We start from the raw sequence: 22,101 nt of genomic DNA, 5'->3' as shown, positions 1-22,101 counted from the left end.
TCCGCAGATATAGCCAACTATTTCCATTCCCCCTTTCTTTATGACAAAATATATCAATTGAAAAGTACGAGAAAATACAAATCAATTCGACAGTACGTTACATATATCGGTTCTGTATCTGCAGAACCGATATATGTAGTTTCAATTATCCAAGGTTCTTCTTCGTGGTGTCTGTGAAATCGCACATATTTGAGTTTACTTTGTGCATGCACAATGCAGTTTGGAATCTTTTAAATTCTTGGGTTGTTGTAAGGTTTTTCGGGCTATATGGCCATGGTCTAGAGGCATTCTCTCCTGACGTTTCGCCTGCATCTATGGCAAGCATCCTCAGAGGTTGTGAGATCTGTTGGAACTCAGGGAAAGGGTTTATATATCTGTGGAATGACCAGGGTGGGACAAAGAACCCTTGTCTGTTGGAGCTAGGTGTGAATGTTTCAACTGACCACCTTGATTAGCATTTGATTGCCTGGCAGTGCCTGGAGCAATCTTTTGTTGAGAGGTGATTAGATGTCCATGTTTGTTTCTTTTCTTCTTCTCTCAAGAAACAAACATGGACATCTAATCACCTCTCAACAAAAGATTGCTCCAGGCACTGCCAGGCAATCAAAGGCTAATCAAGGTGGTCAGTTGAAACATTAACACCTAGCTCCAGCAGACAAGAGTCCTTTGTCCCACCCTGGTCATTCCACAGATATATAAACCCTTTTCCCTAGTTCCAACAGACCTCACAAGCTCTGAGGATGCTTGCCATAGATGCAGGCGAAACGTCAGGAGAGAATGCTTCTAGACTTCTAGACCATGGCCATATAGCCCGAAAAACCCTACAACAACCCAGTGATTCCAGCCTTCGACAATACTTTTAAATCCTTGTTTGTACTTCCAATTTTTCATTATCCATCATTTCCTGTATCCATTTGTATGTTACGAAGGACACCTTGGTTTCAGAGAAAGCTTGGGATGAACTCCAATTTGCAATTTCGTTTTAAGGGGAGGAATACTTAAAGAGTTTTGTATGCGATTTCGGTCTTTCAGGTGGTCATCCTTAAATGTCCTTAGTAAACAGAGGACATTTCTTTTGTTCCCAAACCCAAATATAAGGGGGGTGTTTGTAGCTAAAATTCACTCCACTGTGTCTTAAGAAAATATGTGCATGTACCTTTAATTGCAGGACTAACCTGTGCTCCATCCACTCCTTAGTTCAGTGTTTCTCAACCTTCCTAATGCCGCGACCCCTTAAGACAGTTCCTCATGTTGTGGTGACCCCCAACCATAACATTATTTTCGTTGCTACTTCATAACATCATGTAAATATCTGATATGCAGGATGTATTCTCATTCACTGGACCACATTTGGCACAAATACCCAATAGCTTTGGAAAAGCTTTGGAAGCTTTTAAACAGAGGCTGGATGGCCATCTGTCAGGGGTGCTTTGAAAGCAATATTCCTGCTTCTTGGCAGCGGGTTGGACTGGATGGCCCACAAGGTCTCCTCCAACTCTATGATTCTATGTTCAAATCTGAATATTGGTGGGGTTGGGGAAAGATTGATTTTGTCATTTGGGAGCTGTAGTTGCTGGGATTTATAGTTCACTACAATTAAAGAGCATTCTGAACTCCACCAATGATGGAATTGAACCAAATTTGGCACACAGAACTCCCATGACCAACAGAAAATACTAGGAGGGTTTGGTGGGAATTGACCTTGAATTTTGGAGTTGTAGTTCATAGAATCAAAGAGTTGGAAGAGACTTCATGGGCCATCCAGTCCAACCCCCTGCCAAGAAGCATTCAAATCACCTCTGACAGATGGCCATCCAGCCTCTGTTTAAAAGCTTCCAAAGAAGGAGCCTCCTACACCTACATCCAGAGGGAACTCTGGACTCAATTAATGATGGATCTGGACCAAACTACTCAATATGCCCAAATGTGAATACTGGTGGAGTTTGGGGGGAGTTTGGGGGAAATAGATTTTGACATTTGGGAGTTGTAGTTGTTGGGCTTTATAGTTCACCTACAATCAAAGAGCATTCTGAACTCCAGCAACGATGGACTTGGACCAAACATGGCACACAGAACTCCTATGACCAACTCAAAACACTAAAGGGTTTGGTGGGAATTGACCTTGAGTTTTGGAGTTGTAGTTCACCTACCTACAGGGAACACTGTGCACTCAAACAATGATGGATCTGGACCAAACTTGTCATGAATACTCAATATGCCTAAATGTCAACACTGGTGGAGTTTGGGGAAAATAGACCTTGACATTTGGGAGTTGTAGTTGCTGGGATTTATAGTTCACTACAATTAAAGAGCATTCTGAACTCCACCAATGATGGAATTGGACCAAACTTGGCACACAGAACTCCCATGACCAACAGAAAACACTAGAAGGGTTTGGTGGGAATTGACCTTGAGTTTTGGAGTTGTAGTTCACCTACATCCAGAGAGCACTGTGCACTCAAATAACGATGGATCTGGGCCAAGTTTGTCACGAATACTCAATATGCCCAAATGTGAATACTGGTGGAGTTTGGGGAAAATAGACTTGACATTTGGGAGTTGTAGTTGCTGGGATTTATAGTTCACCTGCAATCAAAAAGCATTCTGAACCCCACCAATGATTGAATTGAACCAAACTTCCCACACAGAACCCCCAAGACCAACAGAATATACCATGTTTTCTGATGGTCTTTGATGACCCCTCTGAGACTCCCTTGTGACCCCCTGGGGGTCCAAACCCCCAGGTTGAGAAACGCTGGCTTAGAGGATAAGATTCCAGGTGGACAGACTAATGAGCTGATAGATAGGAGATTTACGTTTCGTAAACACAGAGCTGCTCAGCAGTTTGCGAAGGTCACACCGAACCCCTATGACCAACATAAAATACTGTGTTTTCTGATAGTCTTTGGGGATCCCCCTTGTGACCCCCTCAGGGGTCCCGACACCCAGGTTGAGAAACACTGCCTTAGTTTGAAACATGTGCCTATGTTCACAGTGCCGTGTCGCCATTAATCCAGGCTGTCTCTTGTGCTAAATGTTGAAAAACCGATTCCACAAAGAAGGCACAAGTGGATAAAAACCAAAACAAAAAGTGAAAAAACAACACAGAAAGAACAGTGGACACTCTCGCCTTGGAGGAGTGGCCCTATTTTCCAGCTTCAGAGAGTTCCAATTCGGAATGGGATTATTTGAACTCTCTCAGATTGTGCCGATACTTCTAAACACGGTGCTAAAAGCCAAGGGGAAGCCATAGCTTTGCTATCTCCAAGTGAAGAACACAAAGCATAGGAAAAACTAGATTTATTCTCCCTTCCTCTCCAAAGCGGGAATTGGGGTCACGCTAGTTAGCCGAACCCCATCCCTTAGCACCATGGAAGAAAGGAAAGGAAACAACTAACTTGTCTGCGCGTTAGTTACTTCCATCCACAGTTAATTGGAAGTGATAAACATCCTATTCCACGTCGTGAATCTCAAAATACTCAACCGGTTTCTCATTAGTTGGAGAGTCATGGAAGAAATGAAAGAAGGTCTCCAAATTTTGGATACAAGAAGAGGCAGGAAAGAGAGCAAAGTGAAGGTTTGGTTACTACTCTTCTGCCCACCAAGAGATGGAGTATGGGACATAAACTGAACACAACAGAGGTATTGCCCTTCTATTTTAGTGTTGTAGTACAAGGGTTGAATGAAAAGTAATGCCTGCATCTTCGTAACTCCTCAACAGATGGCAGTACTGGAATGTGGCAGGTACTGGCTTGTTCAGTAGACTCTCCTCTATAGTTCCATTTTGGTGGGAAGCCTTAGCAATGAACGGTGTTGTTGTTAAAGTGCGAAGTATGGAACCCCACACAGATAATCGATCAATGCGACTTAAGCAACATACAGTCATTGAATTCTTGACAGCAGAAGGTGTCACCCCCAAAGGAGATTCATCACAGAATGCAAGCTGTTTATGGTGATTGTGTTGATATGAGTACTGTGTGTCCTTGGGCGAGTAAGTTTAAAGATGTATTGTCGAAGGCTTTCATGGCCGGAATCACTGGGTTGTTATAGATTTTTTCGGGCTATATGGCCATGGTGTAGAGGCATTCTCTCTAGATGCAGGCAAAATGTCAGGAGAGAATGCCTCTAGACCAGGGGTCCTCAAACTTTTTAAACAAAGGGCCAGGTCACAGTCTCTCAAACGGTTGGGAAAAAAAACATGAATGAATTCCTATGCATACTGTACATATCTTCTTTGTAGTGCAAAAAAACACTTAAAAATACAATAATTAAAATGAAGAATAATTTTTACTAGCTTGGAAGCCCGGCGATGCTCGGGTTACTTGAGAAAGGCATTGTTTGTTTTGGGAAGTTTGGTAATATCTCTGGATGCAGGGTGAACTACAATCCCCACCCCCTCAAACCCCTCCAGTATGTTATGTTGGCCCAGATTATTTGAAAAAGGCACTTTTTGTTTTGGGGTGTTAGGTAATATCAGTTTGGTAATTTGTAGCCAGTCTTTCCTGTTGTTTTTATGAATGTTCCCATTAGAAAATGCATAAGGATGTGGGTGAACTGCAATTCTCAAAATCATGGGCATCTGTGGCATCTTTGGTTGGCTTCACAGTGCTCTCTGGATGTAGGTGAACTACAACTCCTCTAAATCATGGTGAATTTTCCCTAAAACTCTTGTTCAGTTGCTGATCAATTCCTATTTGTTGTGTGTCCTACAAATGGGTAGGAAAGGGTTAAGGGAGAGGCAGTGGGTGGGTCATGCAAATTTGGAGAGAGAAAGGAACCCTGGGATGTCCATTCTGGAGAAAAAAACAGAACATCTAGGATGAAATGGCTCCCAAATGAAAGCATTCCTTGGGTGGCTGGTGTTTGGGGAGGACATTGGCAGGGGTTGGGCTACATGTTCACAGCACTCACTATCACCTGTAATGTTGGTTGAGTGAGTGCCTTCGGAGGATTATCAGCACTTGGAACTATAGCCTGTGTGTGGATTCAGGAGACTGTCTGTGTAAGTGGATACCTCGTCCACATACACACATTTTCACTTTTATTATGTGTATAGATTAATATTTCAGTGAGAAGTATGGGCCTGCTTTTTTGGCTGATGAGATAGAATTGTAGTTGTTGTTGTATGCTTTCAAGTCATTTCAGACATAGGTTGACCCTGAGTGAGGGCCGGGTAAATGACCTTGGAGGGCCGTATCCGGCCCCCGGGTCTTAGTTTGGGGACCCCTGCTCTAGACCATGGACATATAGCCCGAAAAAATCTACAACAACCAAGTTTAAAGATGTTGAGGTGGGAACATCTGACTTGCGTGACAGAGTTGGACGTCCTGTGACAGCAACCACCAAGTTTCACAAGCAAAAGGTTGACAGATTGATTCAGGACGATCGTCATGCCACTCAGAGAGAAATTTCAAGCAAGTTAAAGAGCACATCCTAAGGATGATTCCTGCCTTTGATTTATTAAAAAATTCCCATCCAAACTCATGTAGCAAAGGTGGAGGCATTACTTTTCATTCAACCCTCGTATTTGCCACACACAAACACATGCAAAAGGAAGATGCAACCGTGGAAGAAGGAAGCTTCACACATGCGGGAGAGGGGTTTCCCTTATCAAGGCACTTCGAACGTTCCTGAACCAGCACCTCTGGTCTGGAAGACGACATGAAAACGCAACCAAGAAGGATAGCTTCAAAGGCAAAATCCCATTCCTCTGAAGGGAAGAACGGATGGATGAGCTTCCTACCCAACTCGCTGTCCTTTTATAAGTCCAGAGACTCCTCCACCGGCACCGACTGCAGCTGGGTCAGCACTTTCTCCCCGGAGTCGAGACCCTCTGGATCCATGGGGTCTCCCCCTGAGTCGTCCAGCAAGAGGCCTTCGTCTTCGGGGAGCCGGAGTAACCCCGCTTGCTCCTCCATGGGGTCCTTGTCCATCTCAAAGAGCCCCACGGAGCCATTCCCTTGGAGGCCCATTCCGACAGGGTCGGACCATACCATCTGCTGTTGGGACAGGCTCTCGTTTTGGGAGAAATCCGAAAGCAAGCTGGATGGGCCAGAGTCTGGGCCAAAGGACGAAAAGCTGGCTTGCCCAGTATTGTCAGAAGCGGAGAGAGAGGAGACTTCGGACGCGACGCTCGAAAGCAACAAGTTGCCACCGCCATCTTCGTGGCGCTCGAGAACTGCGGCTGGAGTAGCCGCCTCTTCCTGTTTGATTGGAGGGGCCAAACTGGGCGCTGCTGCAGCCGGAGTAGTCGAGAGTATGGGCGCCATCAACATGCCCGCTGGGAACGTGGCGGTCAAGATCAGCTTGCCTTGCTGCAGTGCCATGCCGGTGACGATGGTGCTGCTGCCCGTCGCCGGGTTGGTCAGGAGGATATTCCCTAAAGTGGAGAGAAAAATGGGAGAATTTATTTATTTATTTATTTCAGAGTTTTATATACCGACCTTCTCACCTCTTTTGAGGGACTCAGACCAGTTTCCAACCATAAAAACACATACAATTGGTAAAAAAGTTCATATTACAATAACATATTAAAACAACAAATATATCCAAAACTACAGTGGTCAGTCGTCGTACTAAAAACAATTCTACATCATCTTCCATCCATGTCTTAGGGTGTTGTCTCACTCATCAAAAGCCTGTCTCCATAACCACGTCTTCACCTGTTTCCTAAAAGTCAGGATAGAAGGGGCGGTTCTGATCTCCGCTGGGAGAGAGTTCCAGAGTCACGGGGCCACCACTGAGAAGCCCCTGTCCCTCGTCCCCACCAGAGGCCGGTGGGACCGAGAGCAGGGCCTCTCCAGACGATCTTAATAATCTTGATGGTTCATAGGGGAGAATATGTTCGGAGAGGTAAACAGGGCCTGAGTCGTTTAGGGCTTTAAAGGTTAACACCAGCACTTTGAATTGTGCTCGAAAGCTAATTGGCAGCCAGTGGAGCTGGTGTAACAGCGGAGTGGTGTGCTCCCTGTACCCAGCACCCGTTAGTAGTCTGGCTGCCGAGCGTTGGACTAGCTGCAGCTTCCGGGCAGTCTTCAGAGGCAACCCCACGTAGAGAGCGTTGCAGTAATCTAAAGGTAAGGAAAGATCTTGGAGCCTTGTCTCAGCTTCTCCACCTAACCCCAGTAAATTTTTGTAGTTGCATGTCTCTATCCTTGGCAGTTTAAAGACATAGTTCTTCAGTTTAATAGCTGAGTTACCTGTGTGCCATTACATTAATGCTTATGAATATCACCAACACCTCTTATTGGAAATTCCATAACATATTGGAAATAAGAGCAAGGCAAAGGCAAAGATTTTCCCCTGACATTAAGTCCAGTCGTGTCTGACTCTGGGTGTTGGTGCTCATCTCCATTTCTAAGGTGAAGAGCCGGCGTTGTCTGTAGACACCTCCAAGGTGATGTGAAATAAGTGCACCATAACCTTATTGAAAAGGTAAAAATGATGTCACATCCGTTTGGCAAATGTGAATCTCCATGAACATGTGGAGAGAACCTTTTGAAAACTACTAGTCAAGAAAAGCATTACCTTGTTAAAAGTTAGCTCTTTGAACAGATGATATTCATAAGCATTTACATAATGGCACACAGGTAACTCAGCTGTTAAACTGAAGAACCATGTCTTCAAACTGCGAAGGATATTCATAAGCATTGACGTAATGGCACACAGGTGTGATGATGTGTAATTTTTATTCTTATGATGTGTTGTTTAAACAGTAGTTAATAAATGGTAAGTATGTAGGATTATATTTTGTTAGAGATAGTGGCTGGTTTGGCTTGAACTGAGTTGCCATAGCAACGGGGCGGAGCCAACTGTCACTTAAGGGGGCAGCTGTTTGAAAGTGGCAGTCTGTAAGCCGGTGAGCTACAGGGAAGACTGATTTCTCTAGTGGGAGAATCAGGGAAGAGTCTGTGACTGTTAGAGTTGCAGAAAGGACTGAAATCTCTAGGTGGGGATTCAGGGAAGTAGTCTGTGACCAAAGAGTTACAGGAGAAGGTAGTTGATCCTGTGGTGTGTGGAAAACCATCAGGAATACTATAGTTAGAGAACTATGGGGAAGACTGGTTCTTTAATATTAAGAATCAGGGTTTGGCTGGGAGCCAATTCTGTTAAATAAGCCTTTTAGCTTATTTGTTTTATTAGGACAGTTGTCCAGGTAAGATACATCTGCTTACAGAAAACTCTTAAAGTCTGTACCTAAAGTTACTCATGAAACCTTACTAATGTAACCTATCAAAATTTGTGCCTCTAGAGAAGAAACATCAAATCTGTTATACCTTGCTTGTTCCAATAAACTTGTTACTGTTTTCCTCAAGCCTTGCCTGATACAGTTTCTCCTAAGTCAAACAGCCTACATAAGACGTAAAACCAAACCAGGGACAGTAAACGCTATGCTATCAAATAAGTAAATCCTTCTTTGTAAAACAGCTCCTAAGTTGATGCTGAGAATTACTGGGCTTCCTTGCAGATTAGGTGGCAGTAATTTTACCCTCCTTTACAACAGGTAACTCAGCTGTTAAACTGAAGAACCATGTCTTCAAACTGCCAAGGATATTCATAAGCATTGACGTAATGGCACACAGGTAACTCAGTTGTTCAACTGAAGAACCATGTCTTCAAACTGCCCAGGATATTCATAAGCATTTACATAATGGCACACAGGTAACTCAGCTATTCAACTGAAGAACCATGTCTTCAAACATGGCACTACAAAAATATATTTGGTTAGCAGAGGCAGGGGCCGCTGAAGCAAGAGGAAAGTTGTGCATTTGCGTATAGCGCAAATCCCCAATGGGTGCTCTTGAGGCGCCCCTGGGGGCGGGATGAGGGCGGAGGGAGGGGCAGGGCTTCGTGCATGCCACAGAACACCTGGGTGCACCTGGGGTGGCCCTCCATCCCTCCCTCTCTGTAACCGTGGCCTCATGTGCACGAGGGATGAAGCCACCCTCTGAGCAGTAGTGTCACCTTCTCCATCCCTCTCGCCGGGGGTCTCGCCATGGAGAAAACGGGCTTGCACCCCGTGGGGAGGCTCTTCTGGCACTGGAGTGAGTCTGAGGAGTCCAAGGCGGACTCGCTACCTTCCCCATGCCCTTCCCCGGCTCCGGAACCGCAGCAGAAGCATTGCCTCAGTGGATCCTGGAATGGATCACCCGCAATAAGTGAGGGAATACTGTATACACATTTTCAAACAGTTAATGGAGGCTTGGAAGGTTGCTATTTCCAACACCTCTACCTCTGTGCTCACTCTAGCCAACCCCTTAAGGCACCTCCCCAAGCATTTCACCTCCCAAAAGGGATACCTGGCGTTGTGCCCGGAAGCTGCAGCGCAGTGATGCCCATGTTGGTGTTGATGAGATGCACACCGCCGCTCTGTCCGAGGTGCCCGCCTGCCACCGTCGCCTGCTGCGTCCCCGCCACGGTGCCCATTTTGATGGGGGCAGAGCTGGTCAAGATCTGGATGGGGCTGCCCACATTTTGCTGCAGCGTCACCACCTGCGAGGTGGGCACCACTTGGGGCAGGGAGATAATCTGCGACCCTTGGGGCACTTGGGGAAGAGAGACAATCTGGGGGGCCGGCACCCCTTGGGGCAATGTATAGATCTGGGTGGGTGACATGGGGACCATCTGAGATGGGGAGAGCACCTGGGTCCCCGAAACAGGCTGGGAGAGGGGGACGACTTGGGATGGAGGTGAAACTTGGGCAATGGGGACCAGGGACGGAGCAGGGACGTGGAGAACAGTGGCTTGATCGGACGAAGAGACGGCGGCCGGAGATGGAGTCGCCAAGGTGAGCTGGCCACTCAGAGTGGGCATGGCTTCCAGGGGAGATGGCAAAGCTGGGGTAGCTGGGACTATCTTGGCTGAAGGACTAGAAGTGGCTGCCGGTTGAGTAGCCACAGGATCTTCTTCTTTCAATGGCACAACTTGTGGCATCGAAACGGTACCCAAGAGGCCCTCTTTTTGGTTGGAGAGCAGAGTGGAGGCATCAGGGAGAGAGACGAGGGGCTGGACGGACTGTTTCTCCTCATCCTCTTTCTTCACTCCAAAACCCAAGGCTTCTTCACTTTCGGACTTCAGGGATGGTGTGCTGAGGAGGACAGTGGCTGGCGGAAGGGGCTCTTTGGAGACCTCCTGGTTGGCAGGGATGATGGGTTTGCTGCTCAAGAGAGCCGTGGAGCCATTGAGGAGGATGGGGGGACTGGGTGCTGCTGCCGTCACCGGACTCAAGGTGATGGTCTGGTTATCTCCCAGCGTCAAACCGTTCAGGATGACGCCTCCGCTTGAGGTCTGGATAACCGAGCCGCCATTGAGGAACATGGTGGGCGAGGTGGCGGTGATGAAGTTGCCATTCAGAAGGATGGAAGAGGCACTGGAGCCGGCGGCTGGCAGGAAAAGGCTGTTGGAAGCCGGGACCCCTTCCGGAGTACTAGACATCCCAATGGACACTTCTGTTTCCTCAGGCCCATGGCTGGATTCATCCTCTGTGCTGGGATTCCCATCGGATTCGCTGCAGGATGGAAAAATATCAGACAATGAATACCCCAGATCTGCCGTGTTCAGGTTATAGCAGCATCAAGCCTACAAAATCTATATAAATAAAAAGGTAATGTTCGTTTGTGGGATTAACATAACTCAAAAGCCGCTGGGCAAACTGACACCAAATTTGGACACAATGCATCTATCAGGCCAACGAGTGACCATCACCCCTAAAAACACACAAAAAACCCCAGCAGAACGGACTTTAAAAATCTGATACGATAAATAAATAACCACACACTGGACAATCTAGCAATTCCTAAAGAGCAGTGTTTCTCAACCTGGGGGTCAGGAACCCTGAAGGGGTCATGAGGGGATGTCAGAGGGTTGGGGTTCAGAATAATCATTGGTGGGGTTCAGAATACTCTTTGATTGCAGGTGAACTGTAAATCCCAGCAACTACAACTCCCAAATGTCAAGGTCTATTTTCCCCAAACTCCACCAGTGTTGACATTTGGGCATATTGAATATTTCTGCCAAGTTTGGTCCAGATCCATCATAGTTTGAGTCCACAGTGCTCTCTGGATGTAGGTAAACTACAACTCCAAAACTCAAATTCAGTGCCCACCAAACCCTTCCAGTATTTTCTGTTGTTCATGGGAGTTGTGTGCCAAGTTTGGTTCAATTCCATCATTGGTGAAGTTCAGAATGCATTTTGATTGTAGGTTAACTATAAATCCCAGCAACTACAACTCCCAATTGCCAAGGTCTATTTCCCCCAAACTCCACCAGTGTTGACATATGGGTATATTGAACATTTGTGCCATGTTTGGTCTAGATCCATCATTGTTTGAGTCCACAATCTCTGGATGTAGGTGAACTACAACTCCAAAACTCAAGGTTAGTGCCCACCAAACCCTTCCAGTATTTTCTGTTGTTCATGGGAGTCTCCCACAAGGATGATAAAAACATCAAATCATCCGGGCGTCCCCTGGGCAACATCCTTGCAGATGGCCAATTCTCTCACAACAGAAGCGACTTGCAGTTTCTCAAGTCGCTCCTGACAAGACAAAAAAATAAAAAAAAATGGGAGTTGTGTGCCAAGTTTGGTTCAATTCCATCATTGGTGAAGTTCAGAATGCTCTTTGATTGTAGGTTAACTATAAATCCCAGCAACTACAGCTCCCAAAGGACAAAATCATTCCCTCCCCAAACCCCACCAGTACTCAAATTTGGATGTATTGGGTATTTGTGCCAAATTGGGTCCAGTGAATGAAAATACATCCGGCATATCTGGTATTTGCATTATGATTCATAACAGGAGCAAAATTACAGTTATGAAGTAGCAACAAAAATAATTTTATGGTTGGGGTCAACACAACACGAGGAACTGTATTAAGGGGTCGCGGCATTAGGAAGGGTGTGAACCACTGCTAAAGAGACTACGTGAATCAAACCCATGAATCAGATCAGCAAAAGTCAAAACCACAAATGTGGCGGGACAACCGTAGAACGAAAAGGCTTCCCAAACCGGAAGCAGGCGGCACCTTTCTTGTGGTTGCCCCTCCCCATTTAGAGTCCCCAAAAAAGTAACTCGGGTTTGGTTTGTCCTCTTTGCCCGCTTGCTCTCTTCCCTTCTCCAAACAAAAGCCAGAAACCACTGAAGTTGGAGAACTTTCCAGCTCGTTCCTCCCCTTTTGCCAGGCCTTCCAGGGGGTTTGGGTGGGGAAAAACAAGGCTCCTCGCTCCAGATGTTCCTCCAATTTGGAGACACAAACATTTCCCTCTCCCTTTTGCAGAACGAACTCTGCATTATTTCAAAATCACCGCACGGAATCCGAAAACGTTTGTGGTTATACTTAGCTTGTGTTTAAATAAATATACACTTCCGTCTATTTTTCTGTATTTTTTCTTGCAATCTAGTAACATGTCCTGTTACAATTTGCTTGGGTTTAAATATATATTTTACTGTATCATTTTTAGTTAATTCAAGTTCTCTGGACTCATGAATCCCAGCCTTGGAGGAGAAGAGAAGATACACATCTCCTGAAGGAGTTGTTTCCATTTTGGCTGGTTCTGCATGCAGAGATGTTTGGATAAGGGATGCTCCGCTGTCAAAACAGGCAACCCAAGGAGAAGGAGAACGACGAGGTGCACTCCGCCCATGCCTAGAGGTACTCCTTCCTCTTCTGTCTTTTCACCTGGCATATTATTAAAAACAGGGTGTAGGAAGCTGCCTTCAGCTATGTGTTGAAAAGAGGCATGGGGAAACTTGGGCCCTCCAGGTGTTTCGGACTTCAACTCATACAATTCCTACCCGTCTACCGGCTATTTGGACTATTCCATGCCTATGCTTTGAAGCGTAGAGCCCCCATTCTAGTATGCTTTTCCCCAAAGCACTCTGCCCGTGCTCAGAGGCCCTCTTTCCTCCTGGCATGGCATCAGAAATGCATACTAGAATGGGGGCTCTAGACAACAATGACGCCCTTTCGTGTTTCATAGGCATATTCTGCACAAGGCAACAGTATGCATTTCTGATGCCATGCCAAGAGGAAAGAGGGCCTCTGAGCATGGGCAGAGTGCTGTTTGTTTGTGCTTTGGGGGGAAAATTGTAGTATGTTTTTCCCCAAAGCCCTCTGCCCATGCTCAGAGGCCCTCTTTCGTCCTGGCACGGCATCAGAAATGCATACAGTTACCTTGTGCAGGAGGTGTATACGAAACATGAAAGAATGTTGTTGTCTAGGCTTGAGTTCCACCTCCAACATCCACAAACAGCACTCTGCCCATGCTCAGAGGCCCTCTTCCCCCTGGCATAGCATCAAAAAGGCATACACTTGCCATGTACAGAAGGTGCATATGAAAAATGAAAGAATCTTGTTGTCTAGGCTCGAGTCCCACCCCTCAGATCCACAAACTGCACTCTGCCCATGCTCAGGGGCCCTCTTTCCCCCTGGGATAGCAGAAGGTGCATATGAAAAATGAAATAATGTTGCTGTCTAGGCTTGAGTCCTATCTCTCAGAGCCACAAACTGCACTCTGCCCATGCTCAGAGGCCCTCTTTTCCCCTGGTACAGCATCAGAAATGCATACAAGTAACCTTGTGTAGAAGGTGCATATGAAAAATGAAAGCATGTTGTTGTCTAGGCTCGAGTCCCACCCCTCAGATACACAAACTGCACTCTACCCATACTCAGGAGCCCTCTTTCCTTCTGTCATTGTGTTAGTAATATGTATTATTTCATTGTGCAGAAGGTGTATACGAAACATAAAAGAATGTTGTTGTCTAGGCTTGAGTCCCACCTCCTAGACTCACAAACTGCACTCTGCCCATGCTCAGAGGTCCTCTTTCCCCCTGGCATAGCATCAGAAATGCATACAGGTAACCTTGTGCAGAAGGTGCATACGAAACATGAAATAATGTTGTCTAGGCTTGAGTCCAACTTCCAAGATCCACAAACTGCACTCTGCCCATGCTCAGAGGCCCTCTTTCCCCCTATTCCAAGATTGACAAAAAAGCCCTCTGCCCATGCTCAGGGGCCCTCTTTCCTTCTGTCATTGTGTTAGAAATATATATTATTTCATTATGCAGAAGGTGTATACGAAACATGAAAGTATGTTGTTGTCTAGGCTCGGGTCCCACCCCTCAGATCCATAAACTGCACTCTGCCCATGCTCAGAGGCCCTCTTCCCCCTGGCATAGCATCAGAAATGCATACAGTTGCCATGTACAGAAGGTGTATACAAAACATGAAAGCATGTTGTTGTCTAGGCTCGAGTCCCACCCCTCAGATGCACAAACTGCACTCTACCCATACTCAGGAGCCCTCTTTCCTTCTGTAATTGTGTTAGTAATATGTATTATTTCATTGTGCAGAAGGTGTATACGAAACATGAAAGTATGTTGTTGTCTAGGCTTGAGTCCCACCTCCTAGACTCACAAACTGCACTCTGCCCATGCTCAGGGGCCCTCTCTCCTTCTGCCATTGTGTTAGAAATATATATTATTTCATTGTGCAGAAGGTGTATACGAAACATGAAAGTATGTTGTTGCCTGGAGCTTCCATTCCAGTATGTGCCCCCCCCCAGCCCTCTGCCCATGCTCAGAGGCCCTCTTTTCCCCCTAGCACAGCATCAGAAATGCATACAGATAACCTTTTGCAGAAGGTGCATATACAAAATGAAATAATGTTGCTGTCTAGGCTCCAGTCGCACCTCTCAGAGCCACAAACTGCACTCTGCCCATGCTCAGGGGCCCTCTTTCCCCCTATTCCAAGACTGCCTGGAGCCTCCATTCCAGTATATTCCCCCTCCCAAGCCCTCTGCCCATGCTCAGGGGCCCTCTTTCCCCCTGGCACAGCATCAGAAATGCATACAGGTCACCTTGTGCAGAAGGTGCATATGGAAAAATGAAACAATGTTGTCTAGGCTTGAGTCCAACCTCCAAGATCCACAAACTGCACTCTGCCCATGCTCAGAGGCCCTCTTTCCCCCTGGCACAGCATCAGAAATGCATACAGGTCACCTTGTGCAGAAGGTGCATATGGAAAAATGAAATAATGTTGTCTAGGCTTGAGTCCAACCTCCAAGATCCACAAACTGCACTCTGCCCATGCTCAGGGGCCCTCTTTCCCCCTGGCACAGCATCAGAAATGCATACAGGTCACCTTGTGCAGAAGGTGCATATGGAAAAATGAAACAATGTTGTCTAGGCTTGAGTCCAACCTCCAAGATCCACAAACTGCACTCTGCCCATGCTCAGAGGCCCTCTTTCCCCCTGGCACAGCATCAGAAATGCATACAGGTCACCTTGTGCAGAAGGTGCATATGGAAAAATGAAATAATGTTGTCTAGGCTTGAGTCCAACCTCCAAGATCCACAAACTGCACTCTGCCCATGCTCAGGGGCCCTCTTTCCCCCTGGCACAGCATCAGAAATGCATACAGGTCACCTTGTGCAGAAGGTGCATATGGAAAAATGAAATAATGTTGTCTAGGCTTGAGTCCAACCTCCAAGATCCACAAACTGCACTCTGCCCATGCTCAGGGGCCCTCTTTCCCCCTGGCACAGCATCAGAAATGCATACAGGTCACCTTGTGCAGAAGGTGCATATGGAAAAATGAAATAATGTTGTCTAGGCTTGAGTCCAACCTCCAAGATCCACAAACTGCACTCTGCCCATGCTCAGAGGCCCTCTTTCCCCCTGGCACAGCATCAGAAATGCATGCAGGTAACCTTGTGTAGAGGGTGCATAGGAAAAATGAAATGTTGTTGCCTGGAGCCTCCATTCCAGTATGCCCCCCAAAGCTCTCTGCCCATGCTCAGGGGCCCTCTTTCCTTCTGTCATTGCGTTAGTAATATATATTATTTCATTGTGCAGAAGGTGGATACGAAACATAAAAGAATGTTGTTGTCTAGGCTTGAGTCCCACCTCTTAGACTCACAAAATGCACTCTGCCCAGGCTCAGAGGCCCTCGTTCCCCCTTGCACAGCATCCAGGTAACCTTGTGCAGAAGGTGCATGTGAAAAGTGAAAGAATGTTGTTGCCTGGAACCACCACAAACTGCACTCTGCCCATGCTTAGAGGCCGTCTTTCCCCCTGGCATAGCATCTGAAATGCATACAGTTGCCATGTACAGAAGGTGTATACGAAACATGATAGTATATATTGTCTAGGCTCAAGTCCCACCCTTGAGCTCCACAAACTGCACTCTGCCCATGCTCAGAGGTCCTCTTTCCCCCGGCACAGCATCAGAAATGAATACACTTGCCATGTACAGAAGGTGCATATGAAACATGAAAGCATGTTGTTGTCTAGGCTCGAGTCCCACCCCTCAGATCCACAAACTGCACTCTGCCCATGCTCAGAGGCCCTCTTTTCCCCTGGCACAGCATCAGAACTGCATACAGTTGCCATGTGCTGGAAGTGTATACGAAACATAAAAGTATGTTGTTGTCTAGGCTTGAGTCCTACCTCCTAGACTCACAAACTGCACTCTGCCCATGCTCAGAGGCCCTCTTTCCCCCTATTCCAAGCCTCCATTCCAGTATGCCCCCCCAAGCCCTCTGCCCATGCTCAGAGGCCCTCTTCCCCCCTGGCACAGCATCAGAAATGCATACAGGTAACCTTGTGCAGAAGGTGCATAGGAAAAGTGAAAGACTGTTGTTGCCTGGAGCCTCCATTCCAGTATGCCCCCCTCCCAATCCCTCTGCCCATGCTCAGGGGCCCTCTTTCCCCCTGGTATAGCATCAGAAATGCATACAGGTAGGTGTATATGCAAAATGAAAGAATTTTGTTGCCTGGGACCTCCACAAACTGCACTCTGCCCATGCTCAAAGGCCCTCTTTCCCCCTGGCATAACATCAGAAATGCATACAGTTGCCATGTACGGAAGGTGTATACGAAACATAAAAGTATGTTGTTGCCTAGCCTCGACTCCCACCCCTGAGCTCTACAACCTGCACTCTGCTCATGCTCAGAGGCCCTCTTTTCCCCTGGCACAGCATCAGAAATGCATCCAGGTAACCTTGTGCAGAAGGTGCATAGGAAAAATGAAAGAATGTTGCCTGGAGCCTCCATTCCAGTATGTCCCTCCCCTCCCCAGGCCCTCTGCCCATGCTCAGAGGCGCCCCCTCTCCCTGCTGACCTCTTGCTGGGCGTTCCAGCGCTGCTCCCTCCTCCTCCTCCTCCTGCGTGGGTTGCAGTGGTGGCCCCGGTGGGTGTTGCTCCTCCTCCTCCTCCCCCTCCGCCTCGGTCCCTTTGGCGCCGGTTCTTGAACCAGTTGGAGACCTGGGTGAGGGAGAGTCCGGTGTCCCGGGCGAGGCGGCGCTTCTGCTCGGGGCTGGGGTACCGGCTGCGCCCGTAGGAGTCCCGGAGGGCGGCCCGGGAGCGCCGCTTGAAGCAGTAGACGGTCTCCTCTCCGTCCCAGATGGTGCGGGGCAGCGGGAACTTCTTGCGGAGGCGGTACTTGTCCACGGCGCCCAGGGCCCTCCCGCGCGCGGCCTCGGCCTCCCGGTACCGGGCGCGCAGGTAGAGGTCCTGCAGGAAGGCGTGGTGCGGGGGCCCGAAGGGGCGGCTCTGGAGCAGGCCGTAGAGCTCCTCGAAGGCCCCCCGCTGGAAAGCCAGCAAGGCCCGCGCCTTGGCCAGGCTCTCCCCGGCGGGGGAGTCCGGAGAGGAGAGCGCCTCCGCGGGGAGAGTGGCCAGGAAGCGGGCCAAGCGGTGGGGGTCCCCGGCCTGGAGCAGCGCCTCGCACACGCACGACACTTGCTCCGCCGAGAAGCGAGGAGGAGGAGAAGAAGCTTGCTCCGTCCCTCCGTCCTCCTTCGGGGTCTCCAGATCCTCCGTCTCCGGCCGGGGAGGGTCTTCGGGGTCTTCCGAAAGGGAGGCCATACTCGGGGACCCCCCTCCCCCTCTCCACAAGGCGCCCTTTTCCCTCTCCAAAAAGTTCTCTCCAAACTTCGCCCGAACTTTGCGCTTTTCTCCCTTTCCTACCCATCCGCGCTCCTTCCTCTCCTCTCGGGCTCTTCCTGCCCCATTTTGGCCCCTCTCTGAGCCTCTTTCCCCCTCTTTTTCCAAGGGGAATCTTCTTCCCTTGGGGAGGAAAGGCCTCCTTCTCCAAAGCTTTCCAAAAGCGCGACTCCGTCTCCAAACTCCGTCTCCAAACTCCGTCTCCAAACTTTGCTCCAACTTCGCCTTCTCTTTTGCGCCTTCGCCTCTTCTCCCCTGCCCCCCCAAAAGCCCCCTTTTTCCCAACTTTCCTCTCCTCCCTTCCCCCCTCGACACTTTCCTTTCTCCTCCTCCTCCTTTCGTCCTTCCCACTTTTTTTCCTCTTTCTCTTTCCCCCCTCCCTTCATCCTCGGCTCCTCCTCTTTCCACAAAGCCACACGGCGCGCGCTCCTTTTGGACGCAAGAGCGCGCAAGGCCAGCCCCAGAGAGACAAGAGGAGTTGGGGAAGTTTTCACCTCTCCCTCCTCACCCCAAACTTGCGTTCTCCTCCCTTGTAGAAACTGGTATTTGGAAGGGGAAAGGCCTTCAGATCAAACACAAACCTACAAAAAGTATGGGAGAGATCAGAGAGAGAAACAGAGAGAGAAGTTTGAGAAGTTTCAACCTCTCGAGTTTCAGCCCACTCTTGGGTTCTCCTTCCTTGTAGAAAATCGTATTTGGAAGGGGAAGGCCTTTGGGTCAAACACAAACCTACAAAAAGTATGGGAGAGTTCGGAGAGAGAAACAGAGAGAAGTTTGGAAAGTTTGACCTCTCCAACTTCAGCACACTCGGGTTCCCCATCCTTGCAGAAAATGGTATTTGGAAAGGTCAAACACAACCTAACAAGGCAGAACTGCAAAAAGTATGGGAGAGATCAGAGAGAGAAGTTTGGGAAGTTTCAACCTCTTCTTCTTCACCCCAAACTTGGGTTCTCCTTCCTTGTAGAAACTAGTATTTGGAAGGGGAAGGCCTTTGGGTCAAACACAAACCTACAAAAAGTATGGGAGAGTTTAGAGGGAGAAAAAGAGAGAGAAATTTAGGAAGTTTCAACCTCTCCCTCTTCACCCCAAACTTGGGTTCTCTTCCCTTGTAGAAAACGGTATTTTGAAGGGGAAGGCCTTCAAGTCAAACACAAACCTATCAAGGCAGGACAAGGAAAGTAATGGGAGAGCTCAGGGAGAGAAACAGAGAGAGAAGTTTGGGAAGTTTCAACCTCTCCCTTTTCACCCCAACCTTGGGTTCTCTTTCCTTGTAGAAAATAGTATTTGGAAGGGAAAGGCCTTTGAGTGAAACACAAACCTACAAAAAGTATGGAAGAGATCAGAGAGAGAAACAGAGAGAATTTGGGAAGTTTCAGTCTCCATCTTCAGCCCACTCTTGATTTCTTCCTTGCAGAAAATAGTATTTGGAAGGGAAAGGCCTTTGGATCAAACATAAACCTACAAAAAGTATGGGAGAGATCAGGGAGAGAAACAGAGAGAGAAGTTTGGGAAGTTTCAACCTCTCCCTTTTCACCCCAACCTTGGGTTCTCTTTCCTTGTAGAAAATAGTATTTGGAAGGGAAAGGCCTTTGAGTGAAACACAAACCTACAAAAAGTATGGAAGAGATCAGAGAGAGAAACAGAGAGAATTTGGGAAGTTTCAGTCTCCATCTTCAGCCCACTCTTGATTTCTTCCTTGCAGAAAATAGTATTTGGAAGGGAAAGGCCTTTGGGTCAAACAAACCTACAAGAAGTATGGGAGAGATCAGGGAGAGAAACAGAGAGAGAAGTTTGGGAAGTTTCAACCTCTCCCTTTTCACCCCAACCTTGGGTTCTCTTTCCTTGTAGAAAATAGTATTTGGAAGAGGAAGGCCTTTGGGTCAAACACAAACCTACAAAAAGTATGAGAGAGATCAGAGAGAGAAACAGAGAGAGAAGTTTGGGAAGTTTCCCTCTCTCCCTCTTCACCCCAAACTTGGGTTCTCCTTCCTTGTAGAAAACGGTATTTGGAAGGGGAAGGCCTTCGGGTCAAACACAAACCTACAAAAAGTATGGGAGAGATCAGAGAGAGAAGTTTGGGAAGTTCCAACCAATCCCTTTTCACCCCAAACTTGGGTTCTCCTTCCTTGTAGAAACTAGCATTTGGAAGGGGAAGGCCTTCGGGTCAAACACAAATCTACAAAAAGTATGGGAGAGATCAGAGAGAGAAGTTTGGGAAGTTCCAACCAATCCCTTTTCACCCCAAACTTGGGTTCTCCTTCCTTGTAGAAACTAGCATTTGGAAGGGGAAGGCCTTCGGGTCAAACACAAACCTATCAAGACAGAAGTGCAAAAGTATGGGAGAAATCAGAGAAAGAAGTTTGGGAAGTTTCCACCTCTTCAACTTCAGCTGACTCTTGGGTTCTCCTTCCTTGCAGAAAATGGTATTTGGGAAAGGCCTTTGGGTGAAACATAACAAGGCAGGACGACAAAAGTATGGGAGAGAGATTGGCATGAAGAGATGTCTTACAGCAATCTCTGGAAAGTTTGGGATTTATCCCTTTTTCACAGCAACCCAGTGGTTGGATTATGAATTAGAGCAAGTACGGGCAAACTTGAGCCCTCTGGGTGTTTTGGACTTCAACTCCCATCATTCCTAACAGTCTCAGGCCCTTTGCTTTCCCTGCTCAGCCGCTTCTTTTCTTGTGTTCTCCTTCCTTGTAGAAATTAGCATTTGGATGAGAAAGGCCTTTGGGTCAAACACAACCTAACAAGGCAGGACTACAAAAGTATGGGAGAGATCAGGGAGAGAAGTTTGGGAAGTTTCAACCAATCACTCTTCAACCCACTCTTGGGTTCTCCTTCCTTGCAGAAACTAGTATTTGGAAGGGGAAGGCCTTCAGGTCAAACACAAACCTATCAAGACAGAAGTGCAAAAGTATGGGAGCGATCAGAGAGAGAAGTTTGGAAAGTTTCCACCTCTCCAGCTTCAGCCTATTCTTGGGTTCTCCTTCCTTGCAGAAAATGGTATTTGGATGGGAAAGGCAATGGTATGTAGAAGGGGCCTTTGAATGAAGGATCTACAACAAAGCTTAGACCCCTTCCACACTGCCATATGATCCACATTATCAAAGCAGATAATCCACATTATAGGAGTCCACACTGCCAGTTCACAGCAGATAATCTGGATGGTGGATTTGGAGACTTTGGTGGACCTCCTGCTCTGTGTGCATCATGAACTGAGCACTTCTCAGTGTGGACTCACCTCACTACCTCCATAGATGCAGGCGAAACGTCAGGAGAGAATGCCTCTAGAGTATGGCCATATAGCCCGAAAAAACCTACAACAATCCTGAGCGCTTCTCCGTTGGCCCAGGTTAAGTACATCAGGGAGTTCTTGCAATGGGGAGAGTCTCTTTTCCCTCGTGTACATAATATCCTCGAATCCTAAAGTTGGAAGGGATCCCAAGAGCTTTCCCAAGGCAGGAAGACATATCAAAGCCCTCCTGACAGATGACCACCCCCCCCCTCTGTTGAATTATAGAATACTAGCATTGGGAGTGACCCCAAAGGCTATGCAGTCCAACCCCTTGGGGGTCTCTTCCAATGCTAGTATTGAGCCAGGAAGACAAAGGGTCCTTCCCAGGGAATCCCACAATATCTGCTTTGAACTGGAATATATGACAATGTGGACTCAGATAAACCAGTTCAAGCACATATTGTGGGATTTCCTGCCTTGATATTCAGGGCTGTGTGGAAGGGCCCTGAGAGAAAGCAGGGTTAATATGTTCATAACAACTCTAATTTTAATGCAACTGTTTATATATCAAGCTTGATCCTGTTTGGACCGCACTCCAGAAAAGAAAGACGCCCTCATACATATGTATGTCCCTCCTTGTTTGTGTTTAATCATTACACAAAGCAGGCACATGGTTTAAATAAGCTAATTGTTCCTGGCTCCCTTGGCAGGCTCTGTTCTGGGCGCTTGCCTTGGGCTGTTTTGGTCCAAAGGTGAGGGGAAGGTTGGAATCAATAAGCATCTTGCATTAGGCCAGTGTTCCTCAACCTTCCTAATGCCGCGACCCCTTAATGCAGTTCCTCATGTTGTGTTGACCCCCAACCATAACATTATTTTCATTGCTACCTCATAACTAATTTTGCTTCTGTTATTAATCGTCATG

The 22,101-nt window shown here is 47.5% G+C and overlaps 1 protein-coding gene across 1 annotated transcript; it reads right to left on the bottom strand.

The window, feature by feature from the left end:
* Positions 1–653: 653 nt before the first annotated feature.
* Positions 654–18,275, bottom strand: LOC137095299 (homeobox protein SIX5-like). The gene is made up of 3 exons (XM_067461767.1): positions 17,121–18,275; positions 9,300–10,507; positions 654–6,379 (listed from the first exon to the last, which is right to left on the bottom strand). Exons 1-3 carry the CDS (start codon positions 17,861–17,863, stop codon positions 5,760–5,762), a joined length of 2,571 nt encoding a protein of 856 aa, XP_067317868.1. The 5' UTR covers positions 17,864–18,275; the 3' UTR covers positions 654–5,759.
* Between the last annotated feature and the right edge of the window lie 3,826 nt (positions 18,276–22,101).

Source organism: Anolis sagrei, chromosome Y (genome assembly GCF_037176765.1).
Source record: "Anolis sagrei isolate rAnoSag1 chromosome Y, rAnoSag1.mat, whole genome shotgun sequence".
Classification (NCBI taxonomy): domain Eukaryota; kingdom Metazoa; phylum Chordata; class Lepidosauria; order Squamata; family Dactyloidae; genus Anolis; species Anolis sagrei.
The sequence above is the reverse complement of the archived record's forward strand: the minus strand, read 5'-3'. Positions and strand labels throughout refer to the sequence as shown.